The sequence below is a fragment of the Symphalangus syndactylus genome, chromosome 8 (assembly GCF_028878055.3).
Source record: "Symphalangus syndactylus isolate Jambi chromosome 8, NHGRI_mSymSyn1-v2.1_pri, whole genome shotgun sequence".
Classification (NCBI taxonomy): domain Eukaryota; kingdom Metazoa; phylum Chordata; class Mammalia; order Primates; family Hylobatidae; genus Symphalangus; species Symphalangus syndactylus.
Window position 1 is genome coordinate 49804816 of NC_072430.2, and position 25380 is coordinate 49830195.

Below are 25380 nucleotides of genomic sequence, written 5' to 3' on the forward strand. Positions count from 1 at the left end.
AAAGTCCAGGACCAGATGGATTCACAGCTGAATTCTACCAGAGGTAAAAAGAGGAGATGGTACCATTCCTTCTGAAACTATTCCAAGCAACAGAAAAAGAGGGAATCCTCCCTAACTCATTTTATGAGGCCAGCATCATCCTGATACCAAAGCCGGGCAGAGACACAACAAAAAAAGAGAATTTTAGGCCAACAGCCCTGATGAACATGGATGCGAAAATCCTCAGTAAAATACTGGCAAACCAAATCCAGCAGCACATCGAAAAGCTTATCCACCACGATCAAGTGGGCTTCATCCCTGGGATGCAAGGCTGGTTCAACATACGCAAATCAATAAACATAATCCAGCATATAAACAGAACCAAACACAAAAACCACATGATTATATCAATAGATGCAGAAAAGGCCTTTAACAAAATTCAACAATCCTTCATGCTAAAAACTCTCAATAAACTAGGTATTGATGGAACGTATCTCAAAATAATAAGAGCTATTTATGACAGATCCACAGCCAATATCATACCGAATGGGCAAAAACTGGAAGCATTCCCTTTGAAAACTGGCACAAGACAGGGATGCCCTCTCTCACCACTCCTATTCAACATAGTGTTGGAAGTTTTGGCCAGGGCAATCGGGCAGGAGAAGGAAATAAAGGGTATTCAATTAGGAAAAGAGGAAGTCAAATTGTCCCTGTTTGCAGATGACATGATTGTCTATTTAGAAAACCCCATTGTCTCAGCCCAAAATCTCCTTAAGCTGATAAGCAACTTCAGCAAAGTCTCAGGATACAAAATCAATGTGCAAAAATCACAAGTATTCCTACACACCAATAACAGACAAACAGCCAAATCATGAGTGAACTCCCATTCACAATTGCTTCAAAGAGAATAAAATACCTAGGAATCCAACTTACAAGGGATGTGAAGGACCTCTTCAAGGAGAACTACAAACCACTGCTCAACCAAATAAAGGAGGACACAAACAAATGGAAGAACATTCCATGCTCATGGATGGGAAGAATCAATATTGTGAAAATGGCCATACTGCCCAAGGTAATTTATAGATTCAATGCCATCCCCATCAAGCTACCAATGACTTTCTTCACAGAATTGGAAAAAACTACTTTAAAGTTCATATGGAACCAAAAAAGAGCCTGCATTGCCAAGACAATCCTAAGCCAAAAGAATAAAGCTGAAGGCATCACCCTATCTGACTTCAAACTATACTACAAGGCTACAGTAATCAAAACAGCATGCATTTACTGAGCACTTCTTTATGTGCCAGCCAACACTGCAAGCACTTCACAGAGATATAGACCACTGGAACAGAACAGAGCCCTCAGAAATAATACCACACATCTACAACCATCTGATCTTCGACAAATCTGACAAAAACAAGAAATGGGGAAAGGATGCCCTATTTAATAAACGGTGCTGGGAAAACTGGCTAGCCATATGTAGAAAGCTGAAACTGGATCCCTTCCTTACACCTTATACAAAAATTAATTCAAGATGGATTAAAGACTTAAATGTTAGACCTAAAACCATAAAAACCCTAGAAGAAAACCTAGGCAATACTATTCAGGACATAGGCATGGGCAAGGACTTCATGACTAAAACACCAAAAGCAATGGCAACAAAAGCCAGAATTGACAAATGGGATCTAATTAAACTAAAGAGCTTCAGCACAGCAAAAGAAACTACCATCAGAGTGAACAGGCAACCAACAGAATGGGAGAAAATTTTTACCATCTACCCATCTGACAAAGGGCTAATATCCAGAATCTACAAAGAACTTAAACAAATTTACAAGAAAAAAATCAAACAACCCCATCAAAAAGTGGGCGAAGGATATGAACAGACACTTCTCAAAAGAAGACATTCATGCAGCCAACAGACACACGAAAAAATGCTCATCATCACTGGCCATCAAAGAAATGCAAATCAAAACCACAGTGAGATGCCATCTCACACCAGTTAGAATGGCGATCATTAAAAAGTCGGAAACAACAGGTGCTGGAGAGGATGTGGAGAAATAGGAACACTTTTACACTGTTGGTGGGACCGTAAACTAGTTCGACCATTGTGGAAGACAGTGTGGCGATTCCTCAAGGATCTAGAACCAGAAATACCATTTGACCCAGCCATCCCATTACTGGGTATATACCCAAAGGATTATAAATCATGCTGCTCTAAAGACACATGCACACGTATGTTGACTGTGGCACTATTCACAATAGCAAAGACTTGGAACCAACCCACATGTCCATCAATGATAGATTGGATTAAGAAAATGTGGCACATATACACCATGGAATACTATGCAGCCATAAAAAAGGATGAGTTCATGTCCTTTGTAGGGACAAGGATGAAGCTGGAAACCACCATTCTGAGCAAACTATCACAAGGACAGAAAACCAAACACTGCATGTTCTCACTCATAGGTGGGAATTGAAAAATGAGAACACTTGGACACAGGGTGGGGAACATCACACATCAGGGCCTGTCGTGGGGTTGGGGAGGTGGGAGGGGGGAGCGATAGCATTAGGAGATATACCTAATGTAAATGACGAGTTAATGGGTGCAGCACACCAACATGGCACATGCATACATATGTAACCAACCTGCATGTTGTGCACATGTACCCTAGAACTCAAAGTATAAAAAAAAAAAAAAAAAGAAATATCACTCCTATTGAAGTGTAGAGGGCTGACTGAAGGGTGGCAATGAGAACAGACTGAAAGCACCTATTAGAAATGGGGTCCTCAACTAGGACAGTGAGAATGAAGAAGTTGTATTCAAGAAATAGGAAGGTTACAGGCCAGGCGTGGTGGCTCACGCCTGTAATTCCAGCATTTGGGGAGGCTGAGGCTGTGGATCACTTAAGAGTAGCAGTTTGAGACCAGCCTGGGCAATATGCTGATATCCCACCTCTACAAAAACATGCAAAAAATTTAAAAATTATCCAGGCATGGTGGCTTGTGCCTGTAGTCCCAGCTACTTGGGAAGCTGAGGCATGAGAATCACTTGAACCCAGGAGGCAGAGGTTGTAGTGAGCCAAGATCGTGCCACTGCACTCCAACCTGGGAGACAGCGCAAGACTCTGTCTCAAAAAAAAAAAAGCAATATGTAGATTACAGAATCAGTAGAACTTAGTATCTATTTCATATAGGAGGGCAAAAAATGAATAAGAGAAAGAGTTTAAGGATGAGGAGGAGAAAGAAGTCGTAGGAGTAGGAATAGTGGTAGTAGTAGTAACAACTCCAACTATAGCTAACATTTACTGAGCACTTCTTTATGTGCCAGCCAACACTGCAAGCACTTCACATAGTATTCACTCATTTATTCCTCATTACAACTCCAGAAGTAGATCCAAATATGCCCATTTTGTAGATGAAAAACGAGGTTGGAAGTAGGCCTTAAAGACAAGATGGAGAAATAAGAAAGGGGCCATATGAACCAAAGGTGGGACGATGAAAGATGTGAAGGGAAAGTACAAATAAGGCTAGTTGAACTAAAATAGTCAAGAGAGTAGTGGAAGATATGACTAGAAAGTTTGATTGGGTCCATCTTATTAAAGGTCTTAAATACAAATCCTTAATTCCATAGAATAAGAGAATCATCAAAGATTTAAAAAAGAGGAGTGATATGTACGCAAATTTAATTATTTACCCCTGGCTAGATACTATGGTTATTGAGACAAGATCCTTGAACATTATTCTTTTTTTTTTTTTTTGAGACTCTGTCGTCCAGTTTGAGTGCAACGGCACGATCCTGGCTCACTGCAAACTCCACTTCCCAGGTTCAAACGATTCTCCTGCCTCAGCCTCCTGAGCTGAGATTACAGGCACCCACCACCACGCCCAGCTAATTTTTGTATTTTTAGTAGAGACGAGGCTTCACCGTGTTGGCCAGGCTGGTCTCAAACTCCTGACCTCGTGATCCGCCAGCCTCGGCCTCCCAAAGTGCTGGGATTACAGGCGTGAGCCACCGCGCCCAGCTGACCATTATTCTATCTATCAGAATTTCCCACAAGAATCTAGAAATATGTCCAAAATTAAACTCATATCTCCCTTTAATCTCCTATTCTCTTTAATCCTCTCCCCATTTTCAATTCTAACTAATGTTACTATATCCATCCAGTCACCCAAGATGGCATGTTTAAGAGAACAGCCTCCAGAATCAGACTGCCTAGGATCTAATCTTTGCCTACTCTTTTAAGTCTGAGCTGAAATACATTGTCCTCTGGAATCCTATAATCCCTGTCACATTCTTGATCAAGTTGGACTACTGCTATTTTTATCTCTGCCTTTCTATCTCATTAGACTAGAAGCTCCTTGAAGCCAGGAACCAGGCTGACCCATCTCTGGATCCGTAACATTGCCCAGCAGAAGGCCAAACAACAGAAGGCTTCAGAGTATGAACCTAGGCAGTGTAACTCCAGAACCATCACTCTTAACCACTATCCCTGGCTTATTAGGTAGATGACAATGTCACTAATTATGATGGAGAATATAAGAGAATCAGAAGTAAAGGGAAATATGGGTTTAGACACATTGGAAAATATAGGAGATCAGAAGTAAAGGGAAATATGGGTTTAGACACATTAATTTCAAGGTAACTGTAAATCACACAGGTAAATTATCTAATTGGCACGGATCTGTCCTGTTGACCTCTATAGCCGTGATACCTGCTAAGTGTTTGCTTAATTAAGTATATGAGCAAACCACTCCTCTGTTCAGAACTTCTGATGGCTTTCACACTACCTGGAGAATAAAGTCCAAACTCAAAAAATGAATCCAAGATTTCTAGCTATATCTTTTACTACTCGCCTGCATGAGCTTTCTAATTTACCTTCCTCATTTGTGTCTATCCCATCTTTCTGCCCAAATGACTGGTGAACGACTTTTCCATTGATTTCTACCTTCAAGATCTCCCTCAAGTCCCCAATTCTACAAGAAATCTTCCAGACTACCTTGTTAAATAATTACTTCACCATTTAACACTCCAAAAACTCTATAATGCTCACAAGTTAATTTAATGAAGGCAATGAAAGATCCTAAAGTTCTTCCAGAATTTAAAAAAACATTATACTGTACCCTATAGTTTTAGCATTTAGATTATAATTTTTAAGCAGGCACTCCACAAATACTCTAGCCCATACATGCAGTCTATACACATCATAAAAGTGAAAAAGTCCTCCCAGACCAAACCAATTGCACTCTCCCTCTCTTAAAAAAAAAAAAAAAAAAAAAAAAAAAAAAAAGTCCTTTGACAATTCAGAAGCTGGTAAATGACTGAACTAGACTAAACTACCTCATCGTGTGTAAATAACAGGCCATCTTATGAAGACAGCAGAGTTACCAGTTACTGGCCCTAATTCTTTTCTTCTCAACTTTCCAATTATAAGTTAAAAAAAAAAAAAGAAAGAAAGCTTCAAAGGACTACATTTCAAATCCTCATCAGAATCCCTGTTCCCATCCCTGCCAGAAAACGAACACATACAAAAATCTTTACATAGTCCACAAAGCAAGAAAAATTTTCAGGCTGGCATGCCGAAGCTGTTTCAATGCTAACCTCAAACTAGTAAGGGAGAAAGGAGTTTTAGTTGCGGGAGAAGGGGGCAAAGGTAAGCTAAATAAGCTTCACAACAAGCGCAAATGATTGAGACTGGAGGGACTGAAATAGCCTAAAGGGTACAGGCCCACTGAAAAGGGTACCAACGAATAGAATGGTTTGTTTAAGAGCTGAGAATCAAGACAGGTGAGCAGAAATCCAATTTCCTATATTACCAGTATCTTAATTTTTAGGCAGAGTAAAATAGAAGAGCTATACTTCATATGCATAAACATGTTCAGTCTATACTAGTGTCCAGAACTCTAGAATTTTTTGAATTCATCCTTCCCCTCTTTCTCCAGCAAGTAATGCCCTTTGACCAGCAGCTGGGAAATCTCATTTTAAGTGATCAGCATTCCTCTGACATTCTAAGAGGTTAAACTATTTGTTTCCATAGAAACAGCTTTGTCAGCTAACGCAGGATTCAAGCCAAGAAAAGTGAAAAGAACTTACATTATGCAAACTGGAAAAACCTTTTCTACTGTCCTTTTAGTTTCTCTTCTCCAGTTTTTCACACAACTCAGGCTTTCTTATTCTATAAAAAAGAAAAATGAGACAATTGATCAAATGTAAATGTCTGCAGTGTTTTTGAGGGGGTAAAGGAGGAAGAGAAAGACTAATTCAATATGATAAGCAATTCTGTCTGCAGATAGCTAGGATTTCTTAGTAAGACATCATAAAAATGCACCATGACCAATTGATATCCAATGGATATCAATTTAAAAATCTATGTTGTTGTATATTAGTGCTGTTAGGAATGTCAAATGGAAACTTTCCAATAACACATTGTAAACAGTCTGGCAATTCCTCAAAAGGCTAAACATAGGGTTACCATATCAGCAATTCTACTCCTAGGTATAAACCAAGAGAAATAAAAACATACATCTACACACACATGCAAAAAAACTTGTACAAAAATATTCGTAATAGCAAAAAAAGTAGAAAAAATCCAAATGTTCAACGGATGAATTTATTAAAACTTGTATAATCCTATGTGAAACATTATTGGAAAATAAAAATGAAGTAGTGATACATGCTACAACATAGATCAACCCTACAATCAGGATTTAAAGAAGCCAGCAGCAAAGGACCACATACTGTATGATTCTATTTATGAAATATCCAGAAGAGGCAAATATAGAGAGACAAAAAGTAGATCAGTGGTTGCCTAAAACTGGGGGTGAATGGGTGGGAGAATTATGGCCAAGACATGCAGGTTTCTCTTGGGGAATGATGCAAATTAATTGTGGTGATGGTTGTACAACTCTAAATATACTAAAATCCATTGAATTTGCACACTTGAAAGGGATGTGTCAGAGGCGTTTGAACAAGAACAACTCCATCTTGAATAGGGGCTGGGTAAAATAAGGCTGAGACGTACTGAGCTGCATTCCCAGGAGGTTAGGCATTCTAAGTCACAGGATGAGATAGGAGGTCAGCACAAAGTCAGGTCACAAAGGCCCTGCTGACAAAACAGGTTGGGGTAAAGAAGCCAGGCAAATCCGGACCTCTGGTTGTGCTCACTGCTCATTATATGCTAATTATAATGCGTTAGCATGCTAAAAGACGCTCCTGCCAGTGCCAAGACAGTTTACAAATGCCATGGCAATGTCAGGAAGTTACCCTATATGGTCTAAAAAGGGGAGGAACCCTCAGTTCTGCGAATTGCCCATCCCTTTCCCCCCCGGAAAACTCATGAATCCACCCCTTGCTTAGCATATAATCAAGAAGTAACATGTCGGTGTTCTGCCTATGGAGTAGCCATTCTTTCATTCCTTTACTGTCATAATAAACTTGGCTTTCACTTTACTCTATGGACTTGCCCCAAATTCTTTCTCATGCAAGATCCAAGAACCCTCTGTGGGATCTGGATCGGGGGGACCCCCTTCTGGTAACAGATGAATTGTATAAGAGTTCTATCTCAATAATGCTGTTTAAAAAATACACAATGAAATAACACTACAAACAAGAAAATGGCTAAAATTAAAAAGTGACAATATTAAGCACTGGAGAGAATGTGAAGGAAGGGGAACCCCTATACAATGCTGATGAGAATGTAAAATTGTAGAGTCTGGCAGTTTCTTAAAAAGTTAAACATACAGTTTCCATATGACTGAGACAGTCCACACAAGAGAAAGAAATAAACATATTTTTATCTGTAAAAATCACAAAGAAAGATTTGTAATGAGTATGCATAGGAGCAATATTAATAATAGTCTAAAACCATACATTATCCTTCAGCTGGGAATGAACAAAAAATGGAATACAATGGATAAAATGAAATAAAATGGATAAAAAATGCAATAAGAAAGGACAAACTACTGAATATCCAACAACACAGACAGTCTCAAAAACACAATGCCAGACACAAGAGTATGATTCCATTTGTGCAAAATTTCTGGAAAATGCAAAACTAGTGCTATTACAAAAAGCAGTTTGGTAGTTTCCTGCAGATGGAAGCAGATTCTGACTGAAAAAGGCAAGGAGGAAATTTTTTCATGTGATAAAAGTGTCCTAATATTAGATTTCAGTGATAGTCTGCATGGCTACATAAATTTACTAAAATTTAAACTGTCCCCATAAAACCTAAATCTTATAAAATATAAATTATACCTCAATAAACCCATTTTGAAAATTCATTAAATTGAACACTTAAAATTACTGAATTTTGCTGGGTGCAGTGGCTCATGCCTGTAATCCCAGCACTTTGGGAGGCCAAGGTGGGTGGATCACCCGAGATCAGCAGTTCGAGACCAGCCTGGCCAACATGGTGAAACCCCCATCTCTACTAATAATACAAAAATTAGCCAGGCATGGTGGTGCATGCCTGTAATCCCAGCTACTTGGGAGGGTGAGGAAGGAGAATTGCTTGAACCTGGTAGGCAGAGGCTGCAGTGAGCCAAGATTGTGCCATTGCACTCCAGCCTGGGCGACAAGAGTGAAATTCCGTCTCATTTAAAAAAACAAAAAAACAAAAAACTGAATTTTAATTGAAGTTATACCTATTCAGCTGATTTTAAAAGAAAACAAAACCTCAAATTATACACTTAAAATGATATCTTGTTGCATGTAAATTATATCTCAAAGAAACCACATTTATTTTTATTTGTTTATTTATTTATTTGTTTGAGACAGGGTCTTGCTCTGTGAGCCAGGCTGGAGTGCAGTGGCACAATCTTGGCTCACTGCAAACTCTGCCTCCCCAGGCTCAAGTGATCTTCCCACTTCAGCCTCCTGAGTAGGTGGGTACAGGAATGGGCTACCACGCCTGGCTAATTTTGTATTTTTAGTAGAGATAGGGATTCACCATGTTGCCCAGGCTGGTCTCAAACTCCTAGGCTCAAGTGATCTGTCCACCTTGGCCTCCCAAAGTGCTGGGATTACAGACGTGAGCCACTGTGCCCGGCCAAGAAACGAAGTTTTTTTAAAAGATAACTGTATATTCCAAAAACAAGTCGTATACTGACATCACATAAAAGACTCTATTTACTTGATAACTGTTTCACTTCTTGTATGAATTTGTTTCCAACAATGAATGACCTATCTTTACAGAAGAAACTTAGCTATGTCCAAAACTAAGTAAACACAAGTCAAAAGTGAAATATTTCAGCTGGGCAATGGGGCTCACGCCTGTAATCCCAACACTTTGGGAGGCCGAGGCGCGTGGATCACTTGAGGTCAGCAGTTTGAGACCAGCCTGGCCAACACGGTGAAACCCTGTCTCTACTAAAAATACAAAAATTAGCCAGGCGTGGTGGCAGACACCTGTAATCCCAGCTACTCGGCAGGCTGAGGCATGAGAATTGCTTGAACCTGGGAGGCAGAGGCTGCAGTGAGCTGAGATCACGCCATTGCACTTCAGACAGGGCAACAGAGTGAGACTCCTCAAAAAAAATTGAAATATTTGAGTAACTCATGCAGTGGATTAGCTCTGAAATTATTATTCAGTAAAAAAGGCACAACTTAAACAAAAATAAAGTCCCCAAGATCTAACTGAAAAATGAGTTCTTACATTACAGAACTATAAAGACTTTTAAATAAATATATATTTATTTAATTTTAAACATATATTCAAAGTAAACTGAACTTGTTTAACTCAATGGGCACAATATAAAAGAAGTTTTTACACCAGGGATGGCGGCTTACACTTGTAATCCCAACACTTTGGGAAGCAGAGACAGGAGTATCACTGAGACCAGGAGTTTGAGACCAGCCTTGGCAACATAGTGAGACCTTGTCTTTACAAAAAATAAATAGTATTTTTACAGATTTAAAAAGTTTTTTAATGGACAGATAAAGTCCTTTAAATTACAAGACCAAGTGCAAATGTCCTGGGTTTACTTTTTTTTTCTTTTTTCTTTTTTTTGAGATGGAGTCTCACTCTGTCACCCAGGCTGGAGTGCATTGGCGCGATTTTGGCTCACTGCAACCGCCACCTAGCTGGTTCAAGTGATTCTCATGCCTCAGCCTCCAGAGCAGCTGGGATTACAGGCGCGTGTCACTGCACCCGGCTAATTTTTGTATTTTTAGTAGAGACAGGGTTTTACCATGTTGGCCAGGCTGGTCTTGAACTTCTGACCTCAGGTGATCCATCTACCTTGGCCTCCCAAAGTGCTGGGATTACAGGCATGAGCCACTGCACTGGCTTTTTAATTTTTCTTTTAAATAGGGATAGGGTCCCACTCTGTTGCCCAGGCTGGAGTGCAATGGCATAATCATAGCTTACTATAGCCTCAAACTCCTGGCTCATGCAACCCTCCCACCTCAGCCTCCTGTGTAGCTGGGACTACAGGCACATGCCACCATGCCCAGCTACTTTTTGTTTGTTTTCTTAGGGACAGAGTCTCAGTATGTTGCCCAGTCTGGTCTTGAACTCCTTGGCTCAAGAGTCCTCCCATCTCAGCCTCCCGAATCACTGAGATTATAGGCATGAGTCACCACGCCCAGGTTCTGGGTTTACTGTTTAGTAGAACACCCTAACAATTCCTATAATAAAAGGCATTTCTAAAATTCCACATAGTTCATGCTTTAGGTTTCTGATCGAAGTACCTTCATTTGTCATCCAGATAATTGCATTCCAAAGAAACAACTGCTATTTTCATAGCTTAAAAACAAACTGTATTTAGAATATACTATACCAGACAAAATTTGTAAGGAATGGAAGCAAAATCCCAATTTAAAACATCTTCAAAGTAAAAACCCAGTAAGATTTCAAAGGGGAATAAAGAGTAACATATATTATAACTTAAAACCATATAAATCATCTGCCCTCATGGATGGAAAAGAAAATATGATTCCTGACAATTCTGTTGGATATCAATAAGGCAGTATCATTAGCTTAGAAGATACATCTTTCTCAGATGTCAACTTGAAGAGACTTAACAGCTTTTGCATTTCTGGCAAAAAGCATATATATAACACATCTGTAACTGAAAGATTTAGTTTATAACTTCCTATTCTCACCCCATGATTCTAGGCCATACAATGGCTTTGGGATAAAAATTAAAACAAGGTAATATGGACAAAAGAGCTGGAAAAAAACACTGTTGCATTTACAATTTACTAACCATCTAGATAATAAAATATTCACTTACAAATTTTATTAAAAATTTATTTCCAAACTGGATATCTACATGCAGAACAATGAAAATGGACCTTTACTCATACCATTTACAGTACAAAAATCAACTCAAAATGGATTCAAAAACTTAAACATGAGATCAGAAAGTGCAAAACTGCTACAAGAAAACACATGAAAAAATAACACAACATGGGTCTGGGCAACGATTTTTTTGAATTTGACCCCAAAAGCACAGGCAACAAAGGCAAAAATAGACGAATGAGATTACATCGAACTAAAAAGCTCCTGTACAGCAAAAGAAACAATTAACAGTATGCTAGGCTGGGCATGGTGGCTCATGCCTCTAATCCAGGCACTTTGAGAGGTCGAGATGGGTGGATCACCTGAGCTCAGGAGTTCAGGACCAGCCTGGCCAACATGGTGAAACCCCGTATCCACCAAAAATATAAAAAAATTAGCTGGGTGTGGTGGCACGCATCCGTGGTCCCAGCTATTCAAGAAGTGAAGGTGAGAGGATTGCTTGAGCCTGGGAGATGGAGGTTGCAATGAGCAGAAATCAAGCCACTGCACTCCAACCTGGGTGACAGAGTGAGACCCCTTCCCCCTCCCCCCACAAAAAAAAAAGTGTGCTGAGACGACCTATGGATTGGGAGAAAATATCTGCAAGCCATACATCTGATAAGAGGTTAATATCTAAAATACAGTCATCCTGCCAGCACCCACGGGGGAATTGGTTCCAGGACTCTCATGCGTATCAAAATCTGCAGATGCTCAAGTCTCTTGTTAAAAATGGCAAGGTAGGCTGGGTGCAGTGGCTCACGCCTGTAATCCCAGCACTTTGGGAGGCTGAGGCGGGCGGATCACAAAGTCAGGAGTTTGAGACCAGCCTGACCAACATGGTAAAACCCCGTCTCTACTAAAAATACAAGAATTAGCTAAGCATGGTGGCATGCACCTATAATCCCAGCTATTCAGGAGGCTGAGGCAGAATTGCTTAACCCAGGAGGCAGAGGTTGCAGTGAGCCAAGATTGTGCCACTGCACTCCAGCTTGGGTGACAGAGCAAGATTCTGTCTCAAAAAAAAAAAAGGCAAAGTATTTGCATATAACCTATCCACGTTCTCCCATATACTTTAAATCATCTTCATTTATAATATTTAACACAATATAAATGCTATATAAATAGCTGTTACGCTATATTTTTAAAATTTGTATTACTTTTTATTTTTTGTACAGTTTTTTCTCATGGTTGGTTGAATCCATGGATTTCCAAGCCCACAGATATGAAAGACCAGCTGCATAAATGGCACTCAAACAACTCAATTGCAAGAAAACAAAAAACTCAATTTAAAAACGGACTAGAGAACTGAGAAAGCATTTCTCAAAAGATATACAAATTGGGGCACATGTTCTCAGAACCTCCTGAGGCTATGTCACGAAAAAAAAAGTTAAGATATGCAAATAGCCAATAGATATATGAAAAAATGTTCGACATCACTCATCATTAGGGAAATGCAAATTAAAACCATGATAAGATATCATCTCACATCTATCAGAATGGCTACTATCAAAAAGACATGTTGGCAAGAGTATGGAGAAAAGGGACCCTGTATGTTGTTGATGGGAATATAAATTAGCATAGCCATATGGAAAACTCTATGGAGGTTCCTCAAAAAAACTAAAAATAGGTGCAGCAAACCACCATGGCACACATTTACCTATATAACAAACCTGCACATCCTGTACATGTACTCTGGAACTTAAAATAATAAAAAATAAATAAGTAAATAAATAAATAGGAGAGAAAAAAATTAAAAATAAAATTATCCTATAATCCAGCAATCTCACTTCTGGGTATTTACCCAAAAGATTTGAAATCAGTTTGTTGAAGAGATGTCTGCATTCTCATGTTCACATTCACAATAGTCAAATTATGAAATCAACCTAAGTGTCCATCAACAGATGAATGGATAAAGAAAATGTAGAATGTGCGTGCATACACACATATATCATGGAATACTATTTAGCCTTTATAAAGAAGAAAATCCATCATTTGCAACAATATGAATGGAACTGAAAACATCATTTATTTATTTTATTTATTTATTTATTTTTTTGAGCTGGAGTCTCACTCTGTCACCCAGGCTGGAGTGCGGTGGTGCGATCTCGACTCACTGCAATCTCTGCCTCCCAGGTTCAAGCGATTCTTCTGCCTTAGCCTCCTGAGTAGCTGGGATTACAGGTGCTTGCCACCAGACCTGGCTAATTTTTTGGTTTTTTTTTTTTTTGAGACAGAGTCTCGCTCTGTCACCAGACTGGAGTGCAGTGGCACGAAGTGGCTCACTGCAACCTCCGCCTCCCGGGTTCAAACGATTCTCCTGCCTCAGCCTCCCGAGTAGCTGGGACTATAGGCGTGTGCCACCATGCCCAGATAATTTTTGTATTTTTAGTAGAGACAGGGTTTCATCATGTTGGCCAGGATGGTCTTGATCTCTTGACCTCATGATCCGCCCGCCTCAACCTCTCAAAGTGCTGCGATTACAGGCGTGAGCCACCGCGCCCGGCCTAATTTTGTATTTTTAGTAGAGATGGGGTTTCACCACTTTGGCCAGGCTGGTTTTGAACTCCTGACCTCGTGATCCACCCGCCTCGGCCTCCCAAAGTGCTGGGATTATAGGCGTGAGCCACCCCTCCCGACCTGAAAAACATTATTCTAAGTGAAATAAGCCAGGCACAAAAAGATAAATACTGCAAGTTTTCACATATGAGGAATCTAAAACAATTGAACTCACAGAAGCAGTGGGTAGCATGGTGTTTACAGAGGCTGGGGTGGGGAATGGGGAGATGATACAAAATTTCAGTTAGACAGGAATATGTTTGTTTTTTGAGATCTACTACATAGCATGGTGAATACAGTCAATAATAGAGTATTATACATTTCAAAACTGCCAAGAGAGTAAATTTCAAAAGTTCTCACCACAAAAAAAAGTCTACTATTTAAGGTAATATGTTAACTAGCCTGATTTAATTATTCAATTTTGTATTCATAACACCACTTTCTACCCCATAAATATACATAATTACAAACTGTCAATTCCTAATTTTAAAAACACAGAGTATTAAGAGCTAAAAATAAAAAAGGCAGATTTATTTCCAAATAATACCTTGACTCTTCTAAACATTTTTGGATGCCAGTGGTTCTCAACCAAGGGTGATATTGTCTTCTACCGCTCCTCATCCCCAGGGAAATCTGAAAATGTCTAGATACAACTTTGACTGCCATGACTCAGCAGGGAGGGCGGGCATCTACTGTCATCTGCTTAGTAGAGGCAGAGATGCTGTTAAACATGCACAGGACAGCCCTCCCACGACAAAGAACTATTCCATTCAAAATGTCAATAATGCCAAAGCCGAGAAACCCTCATTAGACAAACACTGAAATATTAACTAATATTCTCTAACATAACTCAAAATTTGAAGCATTCACTCATTCAGTACATTTCCTACACATGCAAACCTTTAGCAAGCTTCCTTGTTAACCATCTGAGAGGAATATTTTAGCTTACTGTGTCTCAACTTTTTTTTTCAAGTACTGGTGGTTTCCAAATAACTAATACTGAAGCTAAAATTATTTCACATCATTTAATCCAGTGTTTTCACATCGTTTAATCCAGTGCTTTCCAAAATGCTCAGAAAGGGACTTCAAGGGTCATCTTTTTATATTTTATCTTTCTAAAGCTCAATAAAAAAAGTTCTGCTGACTTAAATGTTTAAAAAAATACAGCAAAACTCTGATGTGATGCATTATTTTTCCGTTATTTCTATTATTTTACAAACGATAAAGGAAGGTCCAGAAAATGTAAATCACTTACCAAGATTATACAAACAATGACAAAGATTAAAAGAAAAATGAGAAATTCAACAAGGTAATGATTACCAACAGAATAGTAAGAGAGCAAATGGAATAAAAAGTACTGTCAATTGCTTTACACAAATATTGGGGCCTGAGTAGGAAAGTAAACATTTTTAGTATTATATTCTAATACGTGATTCATTCCCCCACTATCAACAGCTTACAATCTAGCTGGAAAGACAAAACATGCATATAAAATGATAAATAGTTACATCAAGAGTGGTCCAAACAAGGCAAGACAAAAAAAAAAAAAAGGTATAGCCAAAACATATTTAGTGATCATAGCTAATACCATTAATATTTCCTGATTCTCGCTATGTACTCAATACTGTGCTATGAATGTTAAATATACTTAATCTTTAAACAATTCTACAAATTTCAATACCACTATCATCCCCAATGACAAACGAGGAGACAGGTTTTAAAAAACAGTATTTGGCCTAACAAACACTTTAAAATAAACATCCTACAATTGTAACAGGTACTCTTGTACATATGGTTGCATGTCCATGACATCATCTAATCCTTACACCATCCTTGTATGTTCATTTAAAGGAATTATTGCCGGGTGCTATGGCATGCACCTGTAGTCCCAGGTGCTTGCATGGGAGCCCGAGGTGGGAGGATCACTTAAGCCCAGAAGTTCACGGCTATAGTGGGGCTATCATCATACCTGTGAATAGTGTACACCTGGGCAATACAGTGAGACCACAACTCTAAAAAAATAAAAAAAATTACTATCCCTATTTTACAGAGGACAAGAGCAGAACAATCATTTAAATGGTTGAGTAAGCAGTGATGGAGGAGGTCACAGTAGAAGTAAAAGCAGCAACACTACTTGCCAGACACAGTGCCAAGGAGTTTCCCATATATCTTCTCACTTAATCCTTCCAACTCCTCAAAGTTATCATCAGTTTACAAATGAGAAAAACAAATAGGGAGAGGTTAAGTTGCTTTTCGAGGTCAGAAATCTAAGTGGTAGAGCCAAAACACACACCAAGTCTGTATGACATCAGAACAGAAGCTCTTAACTCTTGCCATTATTTTTCTTTAGTCTTTTCCTATACTAAGAGAAGAGAGGGAAAATCTTTAAAGATTAATTCTTAGTTCAGTGTTTTGAAGGGTACCTTCGTAAGATTTTCCTTCACTTGTTCATAGAGATTCTCTTTTAAACAATGAAATTCTATGAAGTACATTTGCAGATTCAAATACCTAATAGTCTCTTCTTGCTTTTTTATCCCTAAAGTTGAGCTCTGACCTTAAGTACTCCCAGGGCACAAGGGGACTGCATACTTCACCATTTTCCTTTACAAATCTGAATATTCCTGTTTACCTTGCAATATAAAGAGGGGTGGGAGGAGGACAAGAGAGCATCATGATTCTTTTCTTTTCAGTTAGACAAATTAGGGACCCTATATATTATACATAACATTTCCTGAAGTAAAAAGTGTTTCATTTTTCATCAATAGAAAATTCCCTATTTGCTCCTAATAAACACAAAATTGAAGGCCTTTGGAAATATTCAAGACTGCACACTCATGGCAGAAACTGGTTAGAAGCCAAGGAGTATCAAGGATATCAAATGGTTGGTTACTTGAACTGCTCTATTATCACCTTCAACTCCTTAGCAATAAAAGATTAAATGTATCTAAAAGGCTAGGAAAGTTTTTTTTAAAGGCACTAGAATAAAAGGTAATTTATAACATTTTCAAACTGGCTAGAAATGGGTTTTTAAACATGTGGTTTAAAATTACCTGCAATATGGTTTTGCTGTATATGGCTAATAATGAAGAATATATATGGCCTAGTTGGAGAATAAGACCAGTCTAGTTAAGAAACAGAGCCACCGTAAGAGATAGAAGATAAAGACAGAGTTGACTCTGAATGCTAAGTTAAATTGTTTGAATTTTCTCCTGCAAATAATGGGAGACTAAAGGTTTCTGAGTTAGAAAAGAACAAAACAGATTTTCTGAAAGCTAAGTCTACTCTATACTGTAACCAGAGTTGACTAGGGGACAACGTAAGTGAAGTGGCCAATAAAGACAATGTTTTAATACTTTACACATGTCAGGATAAAGGGAAGTATCAGAAGGAATGAAAAGTGATCACTTCAAACAACGGTTATTATAAAGAATGATTTCACAGGATTTGGAGACCAGGAGCCAAACAGAATTTTAAAATACTGAGTATGTCAACTGAGTCTGGGAGAATTATGGAACCTTAAAATAGGAAAATGCATAGAATAAGGTCTCTGGATTCGAGGCGGGGATAAGGATAAGAATTGGAAAAGAGACGATAAATTCTATTTTTTAATTATTGCATTTATACTGGGAGTTTTAGCAGGTTGTTAACTGCTAGATAGGACACAAAAGGGATAGGCTAGAAGGGCAAATTTATAAATAATTTACATACTTATATCTTATATTTGTAAAATGTTTTTGTTTTTACAGCCGATTTCAAGTATATTATCTCATTTGATCTCTACAATTTCCCTGAAAGGTAGACAGGTCAGATATCTGTTTTCCACATATGTAGGCACTGAAGTTGTCATATAGCTAGAAGCAATAGAACATTAACTAAAATTCAGATGGGTAAATCCTAATGTGCATCCACAGTGCTGTGTTAAGTTACATGTCTGTAAGATACCATACTGACTACATGCTTCCTTCAAAATCACATCATTTTTTTTGCCTTTAAAATATGATCAGAGAAAATTTATCTTTTTCCTTCAATTGACTGCTTCATAAAATAAATTTTAACACAATCATTAATTTCACTGTTACATGTGCTAACAGACTACAAGTTTATTTTAGTACCTGATTGTGGTAACAAGATATCTATTGCTCAAAGTACCTAAAAAAACTCAGTTTACCAAGCAGCAAAGGCAATCAAGTAGAGAAACAGTAGATATGTGTGTGAATTTTCCTACTACATATGTAAAGTGATACTAGGCTACCAACATTCCAGCTTCCTACAATATAAAAAATTTTATTCTCTATTCTGCATTGCTCCAATTTCAGTATGTGCTGGCAAAGTGAGCCACATGTCATAACTTGACAAACTGCTTTTAATAGTATTTATTTATAGCTTAAAAATGAATATCCTAAAAATATAACTAACTCCTGTTATACAAATTAGCTATCCTCCTGGGGTAAAATTTAAGTATTTTCAAAATCGTAACCGTAATATCCCTAAATATACTTATAACTACACCAACTCCCATCAATTCTACCTCTGTATCTCACATTCTTAGCTTCTCCCTTCTCATGCCACTACCTTAAATCATAATATACATTATCTCTTGCATGGGTTTTTCTATGAGCATCTTAACTTTTCTATGAGTTCCTCTCCAACCTGTCTTTCTAGTTGCCAATCATTTTACACAGTATTGCCAGATTAACTTTCCTGAAGCACTCCTACCACCACAACAGTGTCCCTTTTCAAGTTGTTGTCTTTTCTTTAAGCTATTGTTTACTGAGAATTTACTATGTACCATTCATTCACTATGCTAAGCACGTGACATATATTATCTCATTTAACCCTCACAACAGTCTCCTTGTTCAATTTTGTACCTTAACTTAGCAAAATAAATAACTTGTTCAATGTCAAAAGCTAAATGGCACAGCTAGGGCCTGGAGTCTGTCTGACTCCAGGACATTTTAATAACTATTCTGTAGAACACCTTAGCCTGACATTCATATGGCTCCACTTGACTTAGTCCTATAATACTTTTCCCACTTTCTTTCTCCCTCCCGTCTTCTGAATCAAACTAGTTGCTGTTTCCCATGTAAGCCCTGCAATTTCCCACCTCCTTTGGGAAGTGTCCACATTCCCAAAGGAAGTTTATTAATAGTCAACTCTTACAGCACTTATTTTGTGTACTGCTTATATTTTGTCATTAAACTTTGACATACTGCTTATATTTTGTCATTAAACTTTTGACGTATTCTTATACCAAGAAAAAATCCTCTCTTCAGGTTTTTATCTGTTAAGATTTTCCTCTTCCATCAAGTATCCTATGAAATCTTAATTTTGCCTGCCCTCTCTCTCCTCTACAAACTACCCTTCTAGAGTACTTAACCTACGCCTTTGCTGTAGCATTTATTGTCTACCTTGAAATCAGAATGTTTATTAATTGCAAGCCCCCGAGGCAGAGTTTGTAACTCATATTTGATGAGTTCGTAACATACAAAATATATTGTGCTATATATAAATATTTTTTGAATGAAAATCTTTTTAATCTTTTTGACCAAAGAACTACTTATTGGGAGAGAGGAGAGTTGTGCCTTCTTACCATGAAGGTCCTCCCATCCAAGTACTAACCAGGCCTGACCCTGCTTAGCTTCCAAGATCAGACAAGATCAGGCACAGTCAGGGTGGTATGGCCGTAGAGGAATGTCCTCATTCATAATTTTACGAATACAGTTAAATCAATATGGATTGCTGGAAGATGGAGAGCTGGCGCTTAAACCTAAAATTCATTCTAAGAACAGAGTATCACTTATCAGAGAGATGCATAAGAGGCTGGGTTCTGGTCATTCTTCTATTAAACTAATACTTTCTTTTAAATAAATGAGGAAGAGTAATAGTTTCTGTTTAAATCTCTCTCCTGGGGACAATGTTTCCAAGACTGGAAAAACTATAAATGCTGGTAGAACGAAGAAATAATAAACAGAAAGTTAAAGTAGAAGAACCTTAAGACAAATACATTTACAAAATACATATATATATATATATATATATATATATATATATATATATTTTTTTTTACTTAGATGGAGCACAATCATAGCTCACTGCAGCCTCAAACTCCTGGGCTCAAGCAATCCTCCTGCTTCAGCCTCCCAAGTAGCTGGGACTACAGGTGCATGGCACCATGCCTGGCTAATTTTATTTTATTTTTTATATATGTTGCCCAGGCTGGTCTCAAATTCCTGAGCAAAGGGATCCTCCTACCTCAGCCTCTCAGGGCGCTGGGATTACAGGCATGAGCCGGCATGCATGCAAGCATTCATTTATTTATTTAGAGACCGTCTTGCTCTGTTGCCCAAGCTGGAGTGCAGTGGCTCAATCTTGGTTCACTGCAACCTCTGCCTCCTGAGTTCACGCAATTCTCCTGCCTCAGCCTCTTCGGTAACTGGGATTACAGGCGCCCAACACTACACCTGGCTGATTTTTTATATTTTTAGTAGAGACGGGGTTTCACCATGTTGGCCAGGCTGGTCTCAAAGTCCTAACCTCAAGTGATCCGCCCGCCTTGGCCTCCCAAAGTGCTAGGATTACAGGTGTGAGCCACTGCCCCCAGCCTGGCCTTACTCACTTAAAAGTAGTCCATTATTTTTTACTTTCATTCACTTTGGGCTAAAGTAAAAATTAAAATATAGCAAACAGAAACAGGGTATACATGTAAAGAAATAGGGCATATGTTTATGTTATATATACATATATAGAACATCCAGGGTACCATTTATGACAATGTTAAAAGTTAAAATTGGCCAGGCACAGTGGCTCACATCTGTAATCCCAGCACTTTGGGAAGCTGAGGCAGGCGGATCACTTGAAGTCAGGAGTTCGAGACCAGCCTGACCAACATAGTGAAAGCCTGTCTCTACTAAAAATACAAAAATTAGCCAGGCATGGTGGCACGCGCCTGTAGTCCCAGCTACTCGGGAGGGTGAGGCAGGAAAATCACTTGAACCCGGGAGATGGGAGGTTGCAGTGAGCAGAGATCACAACACTGCACTCCAGCCTGGGAAACAGAGTGAGACTCCATCTCAAAAGAAGGTTAAAATCATCCAAACATATTTCCTTAAAAAAAGAAAAGAATGATTAAAGCAGGCCGGGCGCGGTGGCTCATGCCTGTAATGCCAGCACTTTGGGAGGCCGAGGCGGGCGGATCACAAGGTCAGGAGATTGAGACCATCCTGGCTAACGCGGTGAAACCCCGTCTCTACTAAAAATACAAAAAATTAGCCAGGCGTAGTGGCGGGCACCTGTAGTCCCAGCTACTCGGGAGGCTGAGGCAGGAGAATGGCGTGAACCCGGGAGGCAGAGCTTGCAGTGAGCAGAGATCGCGCCACTGCACTCCAGCTTGGGAGACAAAGCAAGACTCCGTCTCAAAAAAAAAAAAAAAAAAAAAAAAGAATGATTAAAGCAAGTAATGCATAACAAAATAACTTATTAAGAACTATTACTTTGCGATTCCTCAGGGATCTCGAACTAGAAATACCATTTGACCCAGCCATCCCATTACTGGGTATATACCCAAAGGACTATAAATCATGCTGCTATAAAGACACATGCACACGTATGTTTATTGTGGCACTATTCACAATAGCAAAGAGTTGGAACCAACCCAAATGTCCAACAACGATAGACTGGATTAAGAAAATGTGGCACATATACACCATGGAATACTATGCAGCCATAAAAAATGATGAGTTCGTGTCCTTTGTAGGGACATGGATGAAACTGGAAAACATCATTCTCAGTAAACTATCGCAAGGACAAAAAACCAAACACCGCATGTTCTCACTCATAGGTGGGAATTGAACAATGAGAACTCATGGACACAGGAAGGGGAACATCACACTCCGGGGACTGTTGTGGGGTCGGGGGGGGGGAGCGGGGGAGGGACAGCATTAGGAGATACACCTAATGCTAAATGACGAGTTAATGGGTGCAGGAAATCAACATGGCACATGGATACATATGTAACAAACCTGCACATTGTGCACATGTACCCTAAAACCCTAAAGTATAAAAAAAAAAAAAAAAAAAAAAGAACTATTACTTTGTTATTAAGGAGTTAACGGTATCAAGGCAGTCTGACGGCTGGGCATGGTGGCTCATGCCTGTAATCCCAGCACTTTGGGAGGCCGAGGCGGGTGGATCCCTTGAGTCCAGGAGTTCAAGACCAGCCTGGGCAAGACAGTGAGACCCCCATTTCTACATAAAGTACAAAATACAGGCAGTTGTGGTGGTGTGTGCCTATAGTCCCAGCTACTTGGGAGGCTGAGGCAAGAGGATCACCTGAGCCTGGGGAGGTCAAGGCTGAAGTGAGCTGTGATCACACCACGACACTCCAGCCTGGGCAACAGAGTAAGACCCTGCCTCAAAATACAAAAACATACAACAAAACACAAATATCAAGGCAGTCTGAAACAAACCATGAAAATTTAAGGTTCCATGCCTAGCCTCCTACCTATCCTCATCAAAATCTTTTCCCTACTGCTATGAACAGCTCAAGCCCCAGAGGGATATATTGATGGCTCTAACTTAATAACTCTTTAAAAAAAAAGAAAAGAGAGAGATGGGGTTTTGTCATGTTGCCCAGGCTGGTCTCGAACTCCTGAGCTCAGGCAATCCACCCACCTTAGCCTCCCAAAGTGCTGGGATTACGGCCTGATCCACCACAGCCAGCCAGTAATCAACCCTTGAAGCACTTATTTTCTGTACTGCTTATTTTGCTGCTAATCTGTCCTGCCTGGCACTGCCATCTATTATCAATTTTTTTTTTTTTTTTTTTTTAGAGATAGGGTCTGACTCTGTGGCCCAGACTGGAGTGCAATAGTGCAATTTCAGCCTACTGCAACCTCTACTTCCCAGGCTGAAGCAATCCTACCACGTTCAGCCTCCCAAGTAGCTAGGACTACAGGCACACGCCATCATGCCCAGCTAATTTTTCTATTTTTGTAGATACGAGGTTTCACCATGTTGCCCAGGCTGGTCTCGTGAACTCATGGGCTCAAGTGATCCTCCCGCTTTGGTCTCCCAAAGTGTTGGACTTTCAGGCATGAGCCACCAGGCCTGCCCTTTTATCAAATATTCATGTATTAATATGAGTACCTTATCTTCCCAACTAGACTGTAAATATTCTACAGAACTCCAATCTACTGGTAGTGGCTCTGAGAGCCCTGTACAGTGCTATTTATGTTCATATCAGAAACTCAACACCTGCCGCATTAATTTTATTTTTAAGACAATGTCTCACTTTGTCACTGAGGCTGGAGTACAGTGGCGCAATTTGGTTCACTGCAACCTCGACCTCCCAGGTTTAAGCAATCCTCCGGCCTCAACCCCCCAAGTAGCTGGGACTACAGGCACCCACCACCATAGCCGGCTAAGTTTTTGTATTTGTGGTAGAGATGGGGTTTCGCCACGTTGCCCAGACTGGTCTCGAACTCCTGAGCTCATGCGATCCACCCACCTTGGGCTCCCAAAGTGCTAGAATTAACAGGAGTGAGCCACGGTGCCTGGCCTATTATCAAATTTTTATGGATGAGTACCTTATCTTCTCAACTAGACTGCAAATATTCTATAGACTTCCAATCCACTGGTAGTGGCTCTGAGACCCCTGCACACTGCAATCTATATATGCTCATATTAGAAACTCAATACGTGCTGCATTAAATTTGAATATTTAAATACTAGATAAGACAGGAAGAGAAAAACCACACCTACCTATTGCCAAACATTTAATAACTCAAGAGGAGAGAGATTTTTCCCAAATTATTTAGTGACAATCAGAATGAAGTAGTTAAGAAATGATGCAAATAATCACTACCTTGGTGACAGCAATGTTTTTACACACTCCATATAAGGGGCCCCTAATATACAACTTTTGTGTTGCATATGTGTTGTACATATAGTTGTGTAACACAAAATTATGTGTGTATAATTTTTTTAAAAAGCAAACAGTTCCATTAAACCAAATATGAAGAACAATTCAATGTCTCACCTCCTCTACCTGAGTTCTGCCTAGAGACCACTTTTACCTCTTCAGTTTCTTCTTAAACTTACCTTCATATTTCTAGTGACGTGTATAGAAATAGGCTGTATGTTATATATACATACATATATACATATATAAAATACGTGTGTATGTTCTATATATACATACATGCCATTTCTTTTTTTTTTAGTTATCTGTTGAGCATTTATTATGGAAGATGAATATTTAGCTCTCTCTCATAGTACATTCCCTCTCTCCACAAGTTGCGTCTCACTTTTTATTTAAATCACTAATACATCCTGTGAAAGCAAAGTAAGTATCAGGACCCCAAAACCACTAAGCCAAGGGAAAAGTCAAGCTGGGAACTATGTCAGACAAACCTGTCTCCTGGTTTTTTCCTAAATAAGACAGCTACGAGGATAAAAAGCTACATAGCTCCCTCACCATATGCCCACAAGGAAATTCCTTGTGGATAAAGGATAGACAGAACTCAGTCATCCCTCTGAGGTTCACCTGAGACAAATGCGTATCTGATTGCTTCCTCTGCCCTATGGTTTATGTAAAAATGCAGATTTACTGGGCCAGACTAAACCGTGTATTCAGTGAAAGACTGATCAAGGACTCGAAGGAATGCAACCATTTGTCTCTTACCTACTTATGACCCCTGCTAACTCTTATCAACTGAAAGCCCCCGCCTCAAGTTGTTCCGCCTTACCGGATCAAACCAATGTACATATTGATGTCTCATGTCTCCCTAAAACGTATTAAAAAAAAAGCTGTACCCTGATCACCTTGGGCACCTGTCGTCAGGACCTCCTGAGGCTGTGTCACAGCCACGTCCTTAGCCTTGGCAAAATAAACTTTCTAAATTGACTGAGACCTGTCAGATATTTTGGGTTCACAATACCCACATTCTTTGGTAAAAGAATCAATATATTTTTAAATGTATACATTCAAACAAATCAGGTAACCTATCAGTTTCAAGTGTGTGTGTGTGTGTGTGTGTGTGTCAATAGTTTCTGGAACCCTTCGTCCTCCTACTTACTCTATGTTAGATTTTTTTCTTTCTGCCCACATCCACTCATCATCCTTCTCCGTCTGCTCCATGTCCTAGAAGGCTGACTCTATAGACTGCATTACCTATATTCTCTTGTCCTCCGGCTTCCAGTCGATGGAAATTAACCACTGGGGAAGAAGGAAAGATTGGATGGGTTCTGTATTCTTTTGGCTTCTTCTTATTGTTTAGCATAGGTTATGTTCCCCTAAGGTCACAATTCACATCAGGTGGCCCCAGTTATATAGCTACAGCTCTGGTAAATTCCAGTATCAACTCTCTCTCTTGCTCCCTCAGTCCTAGATTTAGTGGGCTTCTTGCTGTTAAGCCTTGGGGTGCTTCACCATCCCTTGTTTATTCACTTATCCCTGCCCATAACTTTGAGAGCAGGCCTTTCATTAAACTCTCTTCCATTGCTGGGGATGATTTTGCCATTGTTTCCTGGATGGAATCTGACAGAACCATGTTGCAACTAAACTCTCTAA

At 39.3% G+C, this 25380-nt stretch overlaps 2 protein-coding genes across 12 annotated transcripts in view; both read right to left on the reverse strand.

Moving 5' to 3' along the window:
• Positions 1–6149, reverse strand: part of PALS1 (protein associated with LIN7 1, MAGUK p55 family member) — a 63756-nt gene extending 57607 nt beyond the window's left edge. The window contains exon 1 of the mRNA XM_063644413.1: positions 6068–6149. The gene's annotated coding sequence lies outside the window, so the exon portion shown is untranslated. The remainder of the gene's footprint in view (positions 1–6067) is intronic.
• GARIN2 (golgi associated RAB2 interactor family member 2) overlaps positions 1–25380 on the reverse strand; it is a 103183-nt gene that overhangs the window by 3444 nt on the left and 74359 nt on the right. For 6 of the 11 annotated variants that reach the window (XM_055291358.2, XM_055291359.2, XM_063644418.1 and 3 more), the window contains one exon: positions 22415–25026. In XM_055291358.2, coding sequence (XP_055147333.1) covers positions 24926–25026 — 101 coding nt within the window. In that variant the 3' untranslated portion in view covers positions 22415–24925. Of the gene's footprint in view, positions 1–6067; positions 6150–22414; positions 25027–25380 lie in introns of those variants that run through there. The other 5 variants (XR_010122089.1, XM_063644426.1, XM_063644414.1 and 2 more) reach the window with 5 other exon arrangements.